The sequence below is a fragment of the Microtus pennsylvanicus genome, chromosome 4, assembly GCF_037038515.1.
Source record: "Microtus pennsylvanicus isolate mMicPen1 chromosome 4, mMicPen1.hap1, whole genome shotgun sequence".
Taxonomy (NCBI): domain Eukaryota; kingdom Metazoa; phylum Chordata; class Mammalia; order Rodentia; family Cricetidae; genus Microtus; species Microtus pennsylvanicus.
The window spans coordinates 107,555,234-107,574,407 of record NC_134582.1 but is presented as its reverse complement, the minus strand read 5'-3'; the positions used below and the strand labels follow the sequence as shown (position 1 = coordinate 107,574,407).

The 19,174-nt window shown below is 39.4% G+C and overlaps 1 protein-coding gene across 6 annotated transcripts in view; it reads left to right on the top strand.

The window, feature by feature from the left end:
- The window catches only part of Aoah (acyloxyacyl hydrolase), a 186,850-nt gene that overhangs the window by 121,411 nt on the left and 46,265 nt on the right, over positions 1-19,174 (top strand). For all 6 annotated transcript variants that reach the window (XM_075970119.1, XM_075970118.1, XM_075970122.1 and 3 more), the window contains exon 13: positions 15,020-15,102. In XM_075970119.1, the coding sequence (XP_075826234.1) occupies positions 15,020-15,102 (83 nt within the window). The remainder of the gene's footprint in view (positions 1-15,019; positions 15,103-19,174) is intronic.

Sequence of the window (19,174 nt, the reverse complement as noted above, 5' to 3'; positions counted from 1 at the left end):
CTCACTGAAAGTACACGATAATGTGACAAGGTACAAAAGACTCACTGGTTACTTATTTCTCTTGACCAAACAGTAAGAAAATACCACTTCTTAAGTGTTGATGTAAAATCTAAAACATTTATCTACAGTTATCTAAAATGCGTATTGAAATGTAACTCTATTCTTCAGCTACAAGTACAAGAGACCAGAGTTCCTCCATATACTTCCCCAGAACAACAGCCCATAATGACTTGGTGTGGAAGTAATGAATCCAGACTACTAAGCTGGTCATGAAAGACATTTGCAAACATGAAACAAACAGAAGTTACACCAACATGTAGTGAATTTATTATTGCTATTTAAACAGAATTAATAGGTAAATAAAATGTTCATTCAAATGTCTTCATAAATAATGACCAGTCTAATGCATACATGCCAACAACTCTCTGCAGGGTCCTCAATAATTTTAAGAGTGATTCTGATGTCAAAACTTGGAGAACTCTGCTCTAAAGCAGCAGTGAAACAAAGAAACAGTGAGAACAGAGGTTGACACAAGCCCCCCTTTGTCATTTAGAAGCAGGGGACTGAGAAGGGACAGCCCACTAGACTGGAAAGTGCTTCTGAGGAAGTGACCATCAACCTAGTGGTGTTACAGGAAGAGGAAAGCGAGGATGGAGGAAGATCAGAGTGAGCGTGACAGTGGGTGCTGAGAGCCACAGGGCCCTGCCATGGCAGCAGGACGAGATGGGAGGCCAGGCTGCTTGGAGAGTGGGACAGGAGGTGCCTGCCATGGCAGCAGGACGAGATGGGAGGCCAGGCTGCTTGGAGAGTGGGTCAGGAGGTGGTCAGCTGAACACAGGTGCATTGAATTTTACTACAGAACAAAGTGAGTGAGAACTGGATGGAAATCCTAAACCAGGAAGTTTTCTTTTTTTAACTAGAAATTCTGAAGCATCCTTGCAGTGATAGCATGATCTGATAGGAAGAAAGAGCAAAGCTAGAAATGAAACTTTAACAAAGACAAGAGTCAGAATCCAGGCACACTGAGGCACCAGCTTTGGCCTGGAAGAGTCACCTGTAGAATGCATGGCTCCGCCTGAAGGGACTTTTCCTACCTCATCATAGAAACCCTTGTACCTACAAAGACTTTCCCTAACCTCCACTTATGTGCAAATTTTTACTTCTCAATTATTCAGAATATGAAAACATTCTGATGTGCAAAAAGTCACTGATAGTAAAACAAATTAAAAGCCCCCCCCTCATGTGTTCCAATTATACTTCTTTCCAGAAGAAAGTGCTGAGATCAATTGGGATAATGCAATTTCATCCATATGCTTTCTAGGTCTTCCCATGCTGATATTTGTACTTAACTAAGTAAGTGTGATGTGGCAATTTCCCCATAATGATATGTTGTGTATAATATACTAAAAGTTATGTTTTACTTTAATAATACTTTGAACCTCTTTTATCCTTTTTAATAGTACATAGTATTTCATCGCAGGGTTCCTTCCTGCAGACATTCAACTTATTTTCAGAGTCTCATTTCCAATAATAATGCAGTGAGCCCTTTGTACTGCCAATTCATACATACATGCAAAGATTTCTATAGGGAAAATTGTCAAATCAATCTGTATACATTATTAGTTCCATGAGCTTTCCAAATTGGGCTTTACCAATTGATATTGCCAGAGCTAATGAGAACATGTTTCCCCACATTCTGACAATACAGAATATTGTCTACTTTTTTAGTTTTCTTCTGATCTAACATTTCGCTGCTGTTCTAATTTTCAGTTTTCCAGTTACGAGGGAGCTTACGCACATCTCCATAAACATCTGCCCCACTTTGGGTGTCACACCCACCAACTGAGTAACTACCCCCATTTGTTACTCCCTGCTGTGCATCAACCCGCACTGCTCTGCAATCTGCATCTCCAGGTCCCCTCCTCCTGTTGGACTGGATGGTTCTCACTGAGCTTCTATCATGTGCTCAATGTCACATCACGCGACTCACTATAGCTGTTACCATCCACCCTGCACCCAGACAGAGCATCTCAAAGGCTGAAATCACAACCTCACACAGCCTTCATACAACCATCACAGCCTTAGCACTTGGCACAGTATTCAGCATATAGTGGGTACTCAGTGAAAGAAATCCCAACCTAGGGATAGAGAGATGGGCTAGTAGTTAATAGTGAGGCCAACTTTTGCAGAGAACTTAACTTTACTTCCAGACCCAACATTAGGCAGCTCATGGTGGTGACCTTTAACTCCAGCTCCAGGAGACCCAGTGCCCTCTTCTGGATTTGGAGGCACCTTCCCTCACATGCCCATACTTACACACAGACATAAACACATACACATAATTGAAAGTAATTATAAAAATAAAGCTTAAAAAGAATCGTCAACCCAGTTCATGATATCACTAAACAGCTGCAGAGTGTTTTACAGTCACAGAGCTCCTTCATATGTGTTTTCTCAGATGTCCAAATCAAGCCAGATTTGCGAGAATTAACATCTCAGGCAAAATGAAAGGGCAAGAGGAGCATAAACAGGCTGAATTGAATCCCCAGCTGCATAATGAGAGCCCTGCCCAAGTCAATCAGCATCTCTTTAACCTCTGGAATTCCACATGTATACTGTAAACAATGCTGTGATGTAGGATTCCCCTCTGTGTGCTGTGGTTACCATTAATGAATAAAGAAACTGCTTTGGACCTATAGCAGGGCAGAACTTAGCTAGGAAGAGAAAAGTAAGCTGAATGCTGGGAGAAAGGAGGACAGAGTCAGGGAAAAGCCATGTAGCCCCACCAGAGACAGATACTGAAACTTTACCGGGTAAGCCACTGCCATGTGGCGATACACAGATTAACAGAGATGGGTTAAATTTATATGTAAGAATTAGCCGATAAGAAGCTAGACCTAATGAGCCAAGCAATGATTCAATTAATACAGTTTCTGTGTGGTTATTTTGGTTCTGGGTGGCTGCGACGAACAAGCAACCTCTTAAAATAATGTTGTGCAAGAATTGGCAACATTCAGTCAACTACTGGATCACACAATCAGGATGAAAATAGTTACCAACAAATTGGAGGAGATTAGTTTAAAAGGCAATTACTAATTCAATAGCCAAATATAAAAAATAAAGTAAAGAGCATACTAGTTAAGGGGTGAATTTGGTCAACATCAGGCAAAAAAACCTCTCTTTGAAATTCTGTAGAGAATGGTGTACTTTTTCAAACTACAGTGATCAAGACAAATTAACATCTTCTAAACTCTCAAATAGAATTCTCATATATTGTTGGTTGTGAGCCTAGCCTTTAATGGTTGAGCCATCTCTCCAGCCCTCTAATAGGGTTTTCATAGCCAACAGGATATGAAAGGTTTCAGGGCACTATAATGTTCAAACACAAAATCTACCAATTTTCTTTAAAAAAAAACTATTCTATGAAACCCTAAGTCTACAAGATGACCAAGGTTTTTACATGTATCTTAGTAGGGTTTTTATTGCTATGAAGAGACACCATGACCATAGCAATGTTTATATGGGAAAACATTTAATTTGGGTGGCTTACGGTTTCAGAGTTTTAGTCTATTATCATCAGGGCGGAAACATGATGGGACACAGGTAAGCTTGGTGCTGGAGAAGGAGCCGAGTTCTACATCTTGGTCCACAGGCAACAGAAAGTAAACAGAAAGTAAACACTGGGCATGGCTTGAACATAGAAGACCTCAAAGCCTACCGTGATTCACTTCCTCCAACAACATCATACCTCCTAATAGTGCTACTCTCTTTAGAGGCCATTTTCTTTCAATCCACCATCACATGTTTTTTTTGTTGTTGTTGTTGTTGTTGTTGTTTGTTTTTTTGTTTTTTTCACATAAGTTCTTGCTATGTAACAAGGACTGTCCCAGAACTTGCTATGTAGACCAGACCATGAAGATCCACTTGCCCTGGCCTTCTGAATGCTGGGGTTAAAGGCATGCATTCTTACTTCCTAAGTAAGAATAAAAATTATCCACCCTTTGCTCCAAAATTTCCTAGTAGAAAAGCCGCTCTCCATGACACAGCCAGTATTTTCTCCAAGTCCCAAGTTTTATTGTAATTCACTCCTCTGCCCTAGTCTTCTCATCAAACATCGCCCTCTATCTCTTCCCGAGCCTCTTCCTAGCCTTCTCTGTCATTTCTGGGACTTATTCCCCATGATTTAATTTAATATGGTCTCAAATTTTCAATTTAAACTATTTGTGTTTCTGGCGGGAAGCACAATGATAAAATAAAAGAGACTACCTTTCTCTTGGCAGCTGTAGAGCTCCCACATTCCCCATGAGAGCCAGTCCTCAGGCAGGAGGCTTCCAGTCAGTTTCAGCTCAGTTCATCCAAGCCCTGTGTCCAAAGTGCATGCTGTGTTCAGCAATAGGGTCTGCCTTCCATTTCTGAAAATTAACCACGGGCAATAGCAATAGCCTATGTTGTTTTGGGAGACTCTTGTATTCCTCTGAACAACAACCTCAGTGGGAGGTTTCACATGCCTGTGACTGGCAGGTTTGTTAGGATGCATAGCTTTTGATTTTGCCCAGCTGTTAAGCCTCCAAACTACATAATTATGAAAATTATAAAATCTCCATAAATGGGAAATTTCAGATAGTACCACCCTCTCATTAAAAAACTCCAGGTGATGAATGCCTTCCAAGAGAGCGACAGTTAGTTTCCTTCAGGGATAAGCCATCATATATGCTGTCCAATCTCAAAGAGCTCAGTAATGGACTGATGTACATGCAAGCAATGCCAAATGGACTCAGTGTGTTATATATACATATGTGTATGTGCATGTGTATTTATACATAGTATTACATTATGTGTTTTACATTATAATAATAATTAAAGACGAGATCATGAACTTGAGAGGGAGAGGCAGGGGCTGTGGGAGGAGTTGGAATGGGGAAGAGGCAGGAGTGATGTAGATGCAGTGCTCATATGTGAATTTCTCAGAAACAAAAATGTGATGCATAAAAAGTTTACCAAGACCCAACAAATGACTACTGTTGGAAACTCAGCAATCTGGTGCATCATGGTGCCCTCTGATGAAAGTTCTTGCCCTGCTCTAAGTAGTTATACTCAAGTCAATAGAAGATCATTTTTCATATATAAATCTATCCTATCTACATTATTCTTGAGCTCGTTCTTGACTTTAGTTTGTTTTACTTGATTTTTTCATTAAAATGTTTCATATGCAATATATTTTGATCATATTCTTCCCACCTCCTTACTCACCCAACTTTATATGTATTCTGTCTATCCTGCTCTCTCTTAAAAATAAGAAAAACCTCCACAAAACTGAAAATCAAAATTAATAGACAAAAGCCCAAAAAGACAAAAAAAAATATTCCAAAACAAATCAAAGTGAAGCAGAAAGTCCACAAAAATACTATAGAGTTTGTTTTGTATTGGTCAACTTCTCCTGGGCATTGGAACTGCCCTGGACTGTGGTTGGTATACCCAGAAGAGTCATTGTACTCTAGCCTCATCATGGTTAGTGCCCTAGTATTCTTCAATTGTCTCACTAATGCAAGTTCAACTCTCCCTGCGTAAAGAAAACTCCCCCTTCAGCAATCTTAACTTGTAAGCATCTCAGAATATTGCTTTCACACATATCCTATACTGTCAAGATTCTTGGGGAATTCAACTCCTAGAATTTATGAGGGAATTTATTTCCTAGAATGGCTATGGAAGAAGACGGTACTGCTAGTTATTTAAAATACTCACAGCACTTAGTGTAAGACTTTAGTCCTAAAATTATGGATGCTGCTTTTAGACAAAAAAAAATGTTAATGAATCTATCAATGATTGGCAAAAATATCTATATTCTTATAATGAACAGTTCAGATGACTGTATCTCTGAGACTTATAGCCACATTATTTACTCTCCATGAGCTGACATGCCACGAACAAAACAATATTTCGGTACATAAATTTTATTTTTAGAATTATTAAAAATATATTTATGACTAAGTGTTGGTAACAATTACTTTCCTGAAGAAAATAAGCACTCTTTATTGACCGTGAAATTATTTTAGCATTGAACTCACATCTAATGTCCACTTCCCATATGTTTCCACAAAATATAATAAAGGAGTCCAAGCAGAGGGGCATTAGCCACACAGTCTTCATTTCAGGCTTCTGGCTGAGTGAGCAGCTCATAAACAAGCACTTCTTCTCTCCCGGAGAAGCTTTACACCACGAACAGTAAAAATTCATCCACAAGGACAAAGAGAGGCGGGGAGAATCAACACCCAGATACTGTTGGCAGCCAGAAAGAAACGCAACAAATAGGGAGCTGACTCGGAAGCCTTGCGTCCCAAGCTGGTGAGAGGGAATGTCAGCCAGCAACCTCGGTTTGCACTGTAAAACTCCTCGGGACTGGACGATCATCTATACAGGGTGCCTGTAAAAAGGGAGGTGAAAGCTAAAAGGAGTAATATTGGTGTTCAGGTGACCGTAAATGCAGCTTTCCTAATCCCTTAACTCTACACAGGTGGTCAACTGTGCTAGTCGGGAGAAGACCGGAGGTTTGTCCTTCAGAGAGGCTGTGGTCAAAGGCCTCTGGACTCGGAGAATCCTTCTCCGCTCTACCCCGGTGTCTGCAGTCTAGCCTATAATCTCACGTCTACACGCCAGACAAACCTTCCCAAGCACTGCGAGAGGACAGACCCAAAGCCACTAAGAGCCAGCATTCTAGTTTCATCTCTGGTGCTGTGATCAAGGACCCCAGCAACAAGGCAATTAGGGGAGAAAGGGTCTACTGACAGTTCCAGGTTACTGTCCCCCACTGTGGGAAAAACTGGGTGACAAGAACTCCGAGAGGCTTGTTACATCACACTTACAGTCAAGAGCAGAGAGAAACTAATGCCTGCAGGGTGGGCCTTGTTTGTTTTCTCTTCTCTCAAACAGTTCGAGACCTTCTGTCTAGAGAATAGTGCCACCCATAGTGGCTGAGGTGGGTGAGTCTTCCTACATCAGTTAACTTAAGACAATACCTCACAGATATATGCACTGGCCAACCTAATACAGGCAGTTCCTCAGACCAAGCCAGTTCATCCTACAACCAAAAACCAGACAGAGTCAGCACTTTTGGCAGCCGTTCCCCGTTGACCAGTATGCAAGAGGCTCCAATGTTCCAATATAACTAAACAACCCAAGATCATCAGACATCTGACAAAACTTCAGACGTGGAAGGAAAGAGAAGAGGGGAAGGAGAGTAAAAAAAGAAAGCCTTCTTTTATTTTTATATTTTAACATTTTTAAATTTTTATATTGTGTGTGGGTGTTTTGCCTGCATATATGTCTGTGCACTGTGTAACGGCAGTGCCTAAGGAGGCCAGAAAAGGGCATCAGATCCCCTGGAACTGGAATTACAAAAAATTGTACAGTACCATGTGCATATTAGAAACTGAACCCAGGAACTCTAGAAAAGCAAGCAGTGCTCTTATATACGAAGCCATATTTCTAACGCCAGAAACTTTTTTTTAATCAGCAATAGATTCTTCTCTCATACAATACATTCTGAGCACAGTTTTCCCTCCCTCCCCTCCTCCCAGCTATCCCCCTGCCTCCCCTCTCCCTGAGATCCACTCTCTCTTTTGTTTGTTTCAGAAAAAGAACTTTACTAGCATACTTAGAAAAATAACTATAATTAATAATGACAATTAGCGTCTTCAGAAAGATAAGATGCTACAATACTAAAAGGAGAACATATAAAATTAAAGAACTATTCAGTGACCAAACTACTTCTAAAGTATGCCAGCAACATTATTTTCTAGTAGGGATTAAAGATGAAGTTAAGAATATTGTCCCCAAGAAAATGAAAAAAAAAAGCAAAAAGATAAAAATCGGGTAGAAAAAACTAGGGCAATTAGAAGAACAATTCAGATGAGCCATTATCTAAATGGTAATTCTAGGGAGGGACAAAAGAAGATGGGATATCATCTTTGAAGTAATTCAAGAATATATCTTAGACTGCAAACATGAATCTCTAGGTTGAAAGGTCTTTTTTATGTCTGACACTGTAAACATAAAGAAATCTTCACCAAACTTGATGTCCAAAGACTTCAAAACAGTTAGGACAAAGTGACATTCCAAGTTTCTAAAACACCAAAGCACAATGGTTTCAACTCTATGCTAGTAGGCCAGAAACTCATGAGTAAATTCCCTCAATCGTCTAAGGAAAGTTATCATAATCTAGGACCTTATTATCATCTGTTCTAAGTATCTATCACACAACAAACTGCTCTAGACTCACAATTTAGAGGGTTAGGAATTCAGGTAGAACTTAGGTGGCCAGTTTTTGCCTCCATACAATGACCTTGGATGCTTAGTAAGATACACCAAATGGTTATGCTGGGGAAAAAGATCCAAGAGAGCTTCACGTATGACCCAAGTTCAACTGGATGCCCCCTGTTTCCAACATAAAGTTCTTTTTATAGACTGTATTTTCATAATATTTTTTAAAATTATGATTACAAAATTCCCCTCTTCTATTTCCTCCTGCAAACCCCTCTCAGGTACCCCACCTTGCTCTCTTTCAAATTTATGGTCTCTTTTTCTTCAATTATTATTGCATATATACCTAAGTCCATAAATACAGCCTGTTCAGTCTGTGTAAGACTACCTGCATGCATATGGTCTCATGGCTTACTACTTGGTATTGGATAACCATTTGGGGTGCTTATTCTTGGGGAAGATTATTTATCTTCAGCTCAGTATTCCCCAGGTACCTGTAGCTCTTTGTCTAGAGTTGAGGTCCCATGAGATTTCTTCCAGCCATGTTAGCATATCCATTGGTGTCACTGCTGATCAGGTCCTGTTTAGGCTGCCATGTTGATGAAGCTCTCTGACATTTTTAGGAGACACAATCTCACAGTAAATTTCCTATTTTTCTGGCTCTTGGAATTTTTCTACCCCTCTTCTACAGTGTTTCCTGAGCATTAGGTGCAGAAATTATGCTACAGATGCATCATTAGGAACCGAATACCATGTGAATTATTGTTCTCTTAATTTTGATCAGTTGTGGCTTTATGTAAGTCTCCTTCTGCTAAAAAAGAGAAATTTCTTTGATGAAGGGTGAAAACCTATATGTGGGTATAAGAATAAATATTTGAAACATAGTTAGGAATTATGCTGTTTTTAGGAAAGTGGTGATTATAGGTTCTCTTCCAAGATCTATGATTTCACTATCCTGTGTTTCTATACCAGGTACGGATTCTCTCATGTTAAGGAGATATTAAAAGATATTAAAAGAGAGTTGTGGTTACCACCAAGTTATATATGCCACTATTTTTCCCTTAAAGTTATCATGTCATGATGGTCATTGTTGTGGCTCATATACATCATATTTGGGTAGAAGTATTGGTTGATTCTCTCACTTGGAAGATTATAGGGCAACATCTGGTACCACAAAAGCTGATATTTATGGAGGAGACTTTAAAGTCAGATCTGGCTCAGGTCATCTGGGTCCCATGTCTGAAAAATATGTGTCTTCATCAATAAGGACTTACCTTTGACCTCTGGGATGTAACCAATGGCCACAGTAATACCCTACAATATTTTGGGAGTCTCTTGGACAACCTTGACATATAACTCAAAAGAGATCTTCTGCCTAGTGTTTGGGTTAGGGGGAGAATTGTCAGCCGTGATGGAATATTTCATTTAATACACACACACACACACACACACACACACACACACACACACACACACACACACATATATAAATCTGTTTATATATATAATGTATAAACAGATTTATATGCTTTATATCTAATTCTAGATGGATAGTAATATGATTTTTTAGATATCCTTACTGTTATTTTACCTTTCTTCTGTATTCATCTCCCTCCCCTCCTCCAACTAAAGCACTGCCCCCTAATTCCTTTTTCAAATCAGCTGAACCTTGCTATTTCCCTCCATATCACTCTCCCAGTACATGGTTCCCTTATACTTTTCGGGTGTCTGAAGTCACTTCAGGATGTATACTCCCTTGGATGAAAGAGAATAAGCAATGTTTGTCTTTCTGGGCCTTGGTCACCCTACTCAAATGTGTTTTTTTTCTAGTTTCATCCATTTACCTAAACTTTTCACTTTCCTTTACAAATAAATAATATTTCATGGTGTTGATGTACCACATTTTCATTAACCATTCATCAACTGAAGGGCATTTTAGTTGTTTCTACTTCCAAGTTTTTATGAATAGAGCAGCAACAAACATAGCTGGGCAAGTATGTGTGGAATAAGATATCAAGTCCCCTAGGAATATACTGAGGGGTTGTATAGTGGGTTTATTTTAAGTTTTTGAAGCTCTTCACATTGCTTTCCTGAGTGGGTGGACCAGTCTGCCGTCCATCACTTCCCCCGCACCTTCTTCAGCACTTACTGTCTGTTACTTGGTTGGTCTTTGTCATTTTGACTGATGTAAGATGACCTCTCAAAGTTGTTTTGATTTGCATTTCCCTAATTGCTAAGAACAATGAAAAATTCAAAGATATTTCTTAGACATTTTTATGTCTTCTTTTCAAAACTCTGTGTTCAGATTCCAAGCCCATTTTTTGAATAGGTCATTCTGGTTTAGGTTGTTTTATTTGTTTGTTTGTTTACCCCAATTCCATGTATATTCTTATTATTAATTCTCTGTCCAATGCTCATACAGCTCATAGCTTGTATCCAATTCTCTGGGCTTCTTTTTCACTCAATTGACTGTTGCCTTGGTTGTCCTAAAGTTTTTTAGTTTTAAGAGAATTCATTTGTCAATTCTTGACCTCAATTTCTGAGTTAATGAGGTCTCATTCAGAAATTCTTTTCCTATACCTGTCTCCTGAAGGGTACTCCTATGGTTTGTTTGGGTTTGTGGTTTTTTTGAGACAGGGTTTCTTTATGTAGATTTGGAGCTGGCCCTGGAACTCACTCTGTAGACCAGGTTGACCTCTAACTCACAAAGATCCACATGCCTCTGCCTCCCGTGTTCTAGGATTAAGGGCATGATCCACCACCACCTGGCCTGCCTATATTTATCATTTAGCAGCTTCAAAGTTTTGGTTTTCTCATTTAAGATTTGATCTATTTGGTGTTAATTTTTGTACAAGGTGATAGATATGGGTCTGATTTCATTCTTATCATGTGGACATCCATCTTTCCCATCACAATTTTCTGAAGATGCCATCTTTTCTCCATATTAAGAACCTGCAGTTATGCATACTCTTGTTTAGGTCTTTTATTTTTGCCTCATTGTCTATATGTCTGCTTTGGTGCCAGTACCATATTGTTTCTTGTTTTGTTTTGTTAATAAAGGCACTGTAATGTATCTTGAGATATGGAATTGGAAACCCTGTAGCAACATTCCTTTGACTCAGGATGATTTTTGCTATGTGTTGTCTTTTGTGGTTCCAAATAAATTTTTAGTACAGATATTTTTCTCTTTCTATGAAAAATGAAATTGGGATTTTTTATTGGCATTTCATTGAATCTATAAATGAACTTTGGTAGAATGGTAATTTCCACAATATTAATTCTATCAATCCCTGAGCATAGGATGTCTTTCCATTTTCTAGTGTCTTTCTCCATCTTTATCAGATAATTAAAGTCGTCATTGGAGAGGTTTTTTTGCCTTCCTCATTAGGGTCATTCCTAGATATATGAGGGTATTGTGATTAAACCATGTCCATGATCTCATTCTCTGTACATTTGTTGTTGGTATAGAAAAACTGTTGATTTGTGTAAGTGACTTCTGTGCCTTACTAGGTTAAGAAAATGGGTTTTTGTAGAACCTTTCTGGTAAAATTTTTGTGATCTCTTAGGAATAATATCATGTCTCTAAGAGGGGGACAGTGTGACTTCTCCCACTTGCATTCCTTGAATTTTCTTCACTTGTTCTTTTGCTCCAGCTAGTGCTTTGAGGACAATATTGAAAACGTCCAGCATAGTGAACAGCCCTGTCTGTTTTCTGATTTCAGTGAGATTGCTTGAGTGTGTCGCCATTGAGGATAATATTGGCTATAGGCTTGTCACATATATCTTTTGCTATGTTGAAGAATATTTCCCTCCAGTCCTACTCTCTCTAGGACTCTTATCATGAAGGCATATTGGATTTTCTCAAAGGCTTTTTCTTTTTTCCCCTTTTTCTTGAGCTCTCCCCTCCCCCCTTCAATCCTCCCCCAAGGTCCCATGCTCCCAATTTACTCAGGAGATCGTGTCTTTTTCTACTTCCCATGTAGATTAGATCTATGTAAGTATCTCTTAGGGTCCTCATTGTTGTCTAAGTTCTCTGGAATTGTGGTTTGTAGGCTGGCTTTCTTTGCTTTATGTTTAAAAAGCACCTATGAGTGAGTACATGTGATAATTGTCTTTCTGTGTCTGGGTTACCTCACTCAAAATAATGTTTTCTAGCTCCATCAATTTTCCTGCAAAATTCAAGATGTCGTTATTTTTTTCTGTTGTATAGTACTCCATTGTGTAAATGTACCACATTTTTCTTATCCATTCTTTGGTCGAGGGGCATTTAGGTTGTTTCCAGGTTTTGGCTATGACAAACAATGCTGCTGTGAACATAGTTTAGCACATGTCCTTTTGGCACGATTGAACATCCTTTGGATATATACCCAAAAGTGGTATTACTGGGTCTTGAGGAAGGTTGTTTCCCGATTTTCTGAGAGATCGCCACACTGACATCCAAAGGTGTTGTACCAGCTTGCATTCCCACCAGGAATGCAAAAGTGTTCCCTTCTCTCCACAGCCTCTCCTGCAGAAGTTGTCATCAGTGTTTTTGATCTTGTCCATTCTTACAGGTATAAGATGGAATCTCAGAGTTGTTTTGATTTGCATTTCTCTGATGACTAAGGATGTTGAACATTTCCTTAAGTGTCTTTCAGCCATTTTAGATTCCTCTGTTGAGAGTTCTCTGTTTAGGTCTGTACTCCATTTTTTTAATTGGATTATGTGTTCTTTTGGTGACCAATTTCTTGAGTTCTTTATATATTTTGGAAATTAGACCTCTGTCTGATATTAATCTAAATATTTTTTTATTTTTTGGTTTTTGAGACAGGATTTCTCTATAGCTTTTGGAGCCTGTCCTGGAACTAACTCTTGTAGACCAGGCTAGCCTCGAACCCACAGAGATCCGCCTGCCTCTGCCTCCCGAGTGCTGAGATTAAAGGCATGTGCCACCACCACCGACATGTCAAAGACTTTTTCTACAGCTGTTGAGATGATCGTATGATTTTTGTCTTTCTGTCCACTTTGAAGTTTATTACATTTAATGATTTTAGTATGTTGAACCATCCCTACAACTCCAGGATAAAACTGGCTTGGTCATGTTTTATCTGATATATGTTTGTATTTGATTTGCAAGTTTCTCTTGAGCATTGTTTAATAAATGTTCATCAGAGATATTGACCTGTAATTTGGAGAGGGCTTTCTGTTGTTGTTGTTTTGAGTTTTTGTTGTTGCTGGTAATGGTGGTGGTGGTAGTGATTGATTTTTGTTACTGTTGTTCCTTGTTTTTTGTTTTGTTTTGATTTTTGATGGGAGATGAGGCAGTGTCTTTATCTGTTTGTGTGTGTGTGTGTGTGTGTGTGTGTGTGTGTGTGTGTGTGTTAGTATAAAACTGGCTTCATAAGAGTTTGGGACTGCTCATTCTGTTTTTTCTTTCTTTTTTTCTTCCTTCCTTCCTTCCTTCCTTCCTTCCTTCCTTCCTTCTTTTGAATAGTTCAAGAAGTATTGTTTGTAGGTCTTCCCAAGTGATACTTCCAATGCATCCTAAAAGCCCAAACATGATTCATACTTATATTTCTGAAGGATCTGTGGCAGTTGTCAAGGACTGTAATACAATGAGTATAATTTCCATAATGATTGAAAATAAAGGGTGATTGTATATAAGGCTGTTAAATATGAATTTATGAAAATGAAGATGCATTTTTAAGAGTAATGGAATATTTATCAGTTAAATTATCATTCATTAGTTTATATATAGTCTTGTTTCAAAAAGAATTTTAGAAAGTCTATAAAAGTACAGGCAACATAACATTAAATTATGTTCAAATTAAATTAAAATCTTGGCAAAATAAAATAGAAAGTCAAAGATAGTACAAATGGGAGCCAAGAAAATTGCTTGAAATGTCTATAATTATAACCCAATACTGGTGTCAAATTGTCTCCAAGCCATGTGTCCATTAATATTAGATTTAGCTCCCAGTTAGAGATACTTAACATATGGCTTGAAAATAAATCACGACTTTACTTTCCTCACACAGAAAAGCTCAGAGACATGCAGTCTAGGACTGGTATTGAAGCTCAGCTCCACCCAGGCTTCCTGGGGACACAGGCTCCCCCAGCTCACCCCTCTACCTTTTCAAGATGGATCTTTGACTCCACAGTCCAAGACTGTAATATTCCTATTCTGAGCAGCAGAATGGAGGTAGGGAATAAAGAAAGAAAGAGCAAGAGTCCATTGACAAAGGTTACTAGAAATTGCCACTGTACACTTCTAGCTCTATTGCATCACCGAGGCACTAGTGACAGACAGCGTGGGCACAAGGGAAGCAGGGAATAGAGTCGTCATTTCATGTGTACATGAGGGCTCCCACAAGCTCTGCAACACACACACATGTATAGAAAAGAGCAGACCTCCAGGCAAAAGCTGCTTCCACAGCCTTGCAGCAGCCAAGAAAGAAAATTGCTCCATTTTTAAATAACAGAACGGTAATGACCAATGACTGCTGAAGAAATTGCAGCAACTCTTGGTAGAAAGACTAGAAAGGTGTGGCCTTGCCGGGCTCCATGTGAAAGCAAAATTTTGATGTCATCAACAACACCCTTCCCATACAGATGTGCCTTGTGACAATACATTCACAGTGTAAACAATACATTCACTGCGTCAGTGATGCTTGAATTTGCTGAGTCCATTTTTATTGCTCTTTTAAAATCACCACAGAAGCATGCTTCTTTGAATGCCGTGGAGTATCTTAATTTGAAATATATGCTTATGTATTTATTTCAGAATTGAAGAAAAATCCATTTACCATCGTTTGAGAAAAAGAAACCATTGCAATCACAGGGACTACCAGAGTATCTCGAGAAATGGTGCGTAGCTTGTCACTTGTGCCTTCACAAAGCACCTCTAAGAATTGCTTTTATTTGGGGCAACACTGCCAAGTCTGAGCAGTTTTCTGGTCTTTCAGCCATTTTCAAACACAAAAGGAAAACAGGTTGAAGACAAGGGAATATGAAGGTCAGATCAGTCGCCCAACAGTGAAGATAGTTCTAGTAATTCTCAGCCAAATGCAGGGATACACAGCTCAAGAAGTGTGAGCTAAATGAGCCTTAGTTAAGCAAGGGCAAATCAAGGTCACTGCAAAAGCTCTGCTCTGCCCAGTCAAGCATTCTCCCACATTTCCTCAGAGTGCTGAGTTTTAAGCTTTACTCTCTACTCTCCACATGGACTAAGAGGTGGCATACCGCTTCACGATGTCCATAATACCCTTGCTTAATAAGCCACAGCCTAGCTAAAATGCCATGAGTTACCACCTCTCATTGGAGAAAGATGTGGAGAATGTGTCCAAGAAGCATAATGTTAACTCACTGTGTTATCTACAAATAATGTATTTGCTAAAATAAGTATTCTACATAAAATGAATATACTACTTTTCTAAGAATAACAAAGATGTTTTAACTGCTTAATAGTAGCTGGCATTTACTGAGCTCCCACCAAACGCCGAAAAACATATTTCAGTGTGTGTGTGTGTATATATATATATATATATATATATATATATATATATATATATATACATTCAGTAAATCTGTTCCACAATAAACACTGTCAGCAAGTATTATTATATTTCCTCAGAACTAAGATAGCATTGATTGCCATCACTCTGGGGGTGTTATGGTAGAGATGGGGAAGAAAACTTACAATGTACTCATTGACTACAGCACTCAACTTAATTACCCAACATGTGAAAACATTCTTCTCAGAATGGGGAAGGTATGAAGCTATCTACACTGCTTCCAATACAGTCTGGGAAAAAGCAGAAGCTCATTTCTATGGTATATTTTGCATCTTTAAAAAATTATGTCTAATAGTCTGGTTTTTAAACTGAAATGATAAAATACAGACAAAAGAAAATTGTACCATGAAATTGGATATTATAGTTCAATTTTTACCACATTTTAAAAATAAATGGAAAAAGACTGCATCTAAGAAGAAAGATTGGTAGAACATGCCCTAAGACTGCTGTTTGAGAAATTTTGAATAATTATTGTTTTCTTCCTTCCAACTCTAGTTTTCTGAAAAGTTCTATTTTTTAAATAAAACAAAAAACAAAAAAACCTAGAAAGAAATCAAATATAGAAAGAATAATGGGATTAAGGTGTGCAGTTAAGGCAGGGTGGTTGTTAATCCCAAAATCTATAAGAAAGAAAATAGTTATACAATTCTTATCCAAATTTGAAGCAAACTGTAATTAAATACTGGCCAGGAAGATGGACTCTGGCCAGGCCCACCCCTGGTTCTTAGAGAAGGACCATGAGCCACATTTTACAGAAGTTTAAAAATACAAGACCCATAATTTACTGCATTTTCCATCAGGTCTAATCAAGGGCAAGCATACATCCTGATATTTTCCCTGCCTATGTGCCTCCTGTCTACATGTGATCACACACATCCGGTATAGTTGGTTCAGACAAACTTGTTTAGGAGTGAAATCGTGTGTCTTGTTACTTCCAATCACTATAGCTCCCAGCATTCCAGGAAGCTACCTTGTCATCCTTGGGCAAGTGGGGCTCACAGGTAAACTTTGGTTCTTACAGTGATAAGCAGTCAGACTCTCCAGACATGCACAGTACAATTGTCCTGTGTGTGTGTGTGACTTCAGAGTCTACATTCCTCTCTTTCTCAAGACCCAGATATGTCAACATCACTTTACTTTCCCACCCCAAATCTGATGATCTTTTCTAAAAACCATGAAGACCAGAGAGGGATACTCCAGAGTGCCCCTGGCAACAAAGAGTAGCCGGTTCTCCTTGTGCATTCTGCTGTCTTATCAACATACATTCCTTTAAAATCCAGGTTGTCCACAGCAAAAGGAAAGGGAGGTAAGAGGAGGGAGTCATCACAAAGAAATGCATGTGAAGTCACTGCAATGCCTCCGCTTCTGTCAGTCCAGTGAATAGGAGCTGGAGAGATTTCTCTTTCTTCCATTTGCATGCCTCAGAATTATACAAATGTTCACCTTGTCTAACATTATTGCTTCTTTGAATAACGCTTCTCATCAAATCTTCTAAGAACACAATTCTAAAAGGGTATTTTTAGTTTCCTATAGTCACCTGTCATCTAAAGTCCTGGTTTTATTCTCCAGCTCCTCTTCTAATTTTCTGTTGCTTTTTCTTGCTGTGCATTTTCTTTTGATATTATGCAGCGTGTAACCTGACTGCCCACACCAAGTTATTTCAATTACTCCCCGAGGTTTTTATTAGATATAGGAAAAGTCAGTTTTCCACATTCTGCATATTTATGGCTGCATTTACTTTTCAGAACCAGCAAGAAAGATAAAAGGGAGAAGAAACAGTTGAATAGAATATTAAAGAGTTTCTTTTAAATTGTATAGTAAAAATTAAAGAAACAGCTCCTATTTTCATCTTGACTGTCATATAAAAGATCCTTTCAGTGTCTACCAAAGAGTACAGAGCCTTTTAGAGCATGAATGCGGGGGTCGCTATGATTCCGGGAATAATGTTGTGATATGAGGCTTAGGAAGTAGCAGGCCCACCCTATCTTCTCATAATCAGAAAGGGAGATGTTCTGCAATGGCCCTTTTAACTCCAACCTTCTGAAACAGACAGGGACAGAGGTGGTCAATGCACCAGAAGGGGCAGGGTCGTAGTGCTGTGTGTTGACTCGTCGTTCGCCTTACCTGTCAGAGATGGGAAATCAGATCCAGGGAAGGAAGAGCAGATCCACCTTTGGTTACCTTACAAAATCTTTCCTTGAAGGATAGAATGGGACTGGACCCGGGAAGTGATACTAGAATCTTACTTGGGGTGGCCTGGATGACAAGCTAGCTTGAATGGGTCATCTTCACTCCATTCTTTCTTGCACAGACATCACACTCAAAGTCGTCACTGTGGTAGGAGTGAGGACTTGGCTTGACATCTGCAACCCTAGCCTCCCGCCATGTTATTACTGTGCATACGTCATAAAGCCTTGGGCCTTTTTGACCCAGACAGGCCACCATACATAAAAGAAATACTATAAGCATATTTGAGTGCCACAGGGTTTGGTGTGGAGAGGTAAGCAGCAGGAGGATCAAGAAACAAAGTTTCCTAAACATCCATCAGCAGCACACTGCTGAAACAGGTGCTGCCAGCATCATCTGTACTATTCTTCATTCAGTAGTTTTAAATCAGTCCCATTTTCAATGTCAAAGATTCTCAAACAAACATAGCAAACAAATGTAAAAGATACATGTCACTGATAAGAGCTGGGCTTCTCAGAGATGGGATAGCAATGCTTGAAATAGGCGCTCAGGTCCCTACAGACAGTGACAGGCAGGAGGGAACAGCAATGCAGTGGGGCAGCAGATGGACCTGGGAACAGAAGTGGCTCCCTCTATGAAGAAGAGACTCAGAGGGGAGAGGATCGAGAAATGACAGAAACTAACAATGGCAAGTCTAAGACTGAGAACAGGAGCTAAGGTTCAGAATAGAGAGATGAGCCAGACAAGGAAAGGAGTCCTTGGTGTGGGAAGACCTTAGATTGCACCCTGCCAGGGCTCGGAAGAAAAAGTTATTCCTCAGCATTCTGCAGGCACTGGAGTCAGACTGGAGAAATAAGCACTGGGTCCCAGAGCATCGTGAGGCCAGGGGTGGAGCTGGAGAACAGCCTTCGCTGCTTGAGCTCAGGATCATGCTGAGGGCTGACACTTCATAAACTGGAGGAGAATTGAGCTTGAGATGTCACTCTGTTTTCAGTAAAGAGCCCATCTCTCAAAGACTAAATCATCAGGGAGGTGATTGGTACCCAGCTGTGGAGGCTGTCATGGAAACTGTGGTATCCCAAACCACCTGCCATACCTGTGCTACAATAGTCCACTCTTCAAACCTGGGTGTTCATTAGTCATCAGGACTCAGGGGGGATGCAGAAAGTAGACCTGGC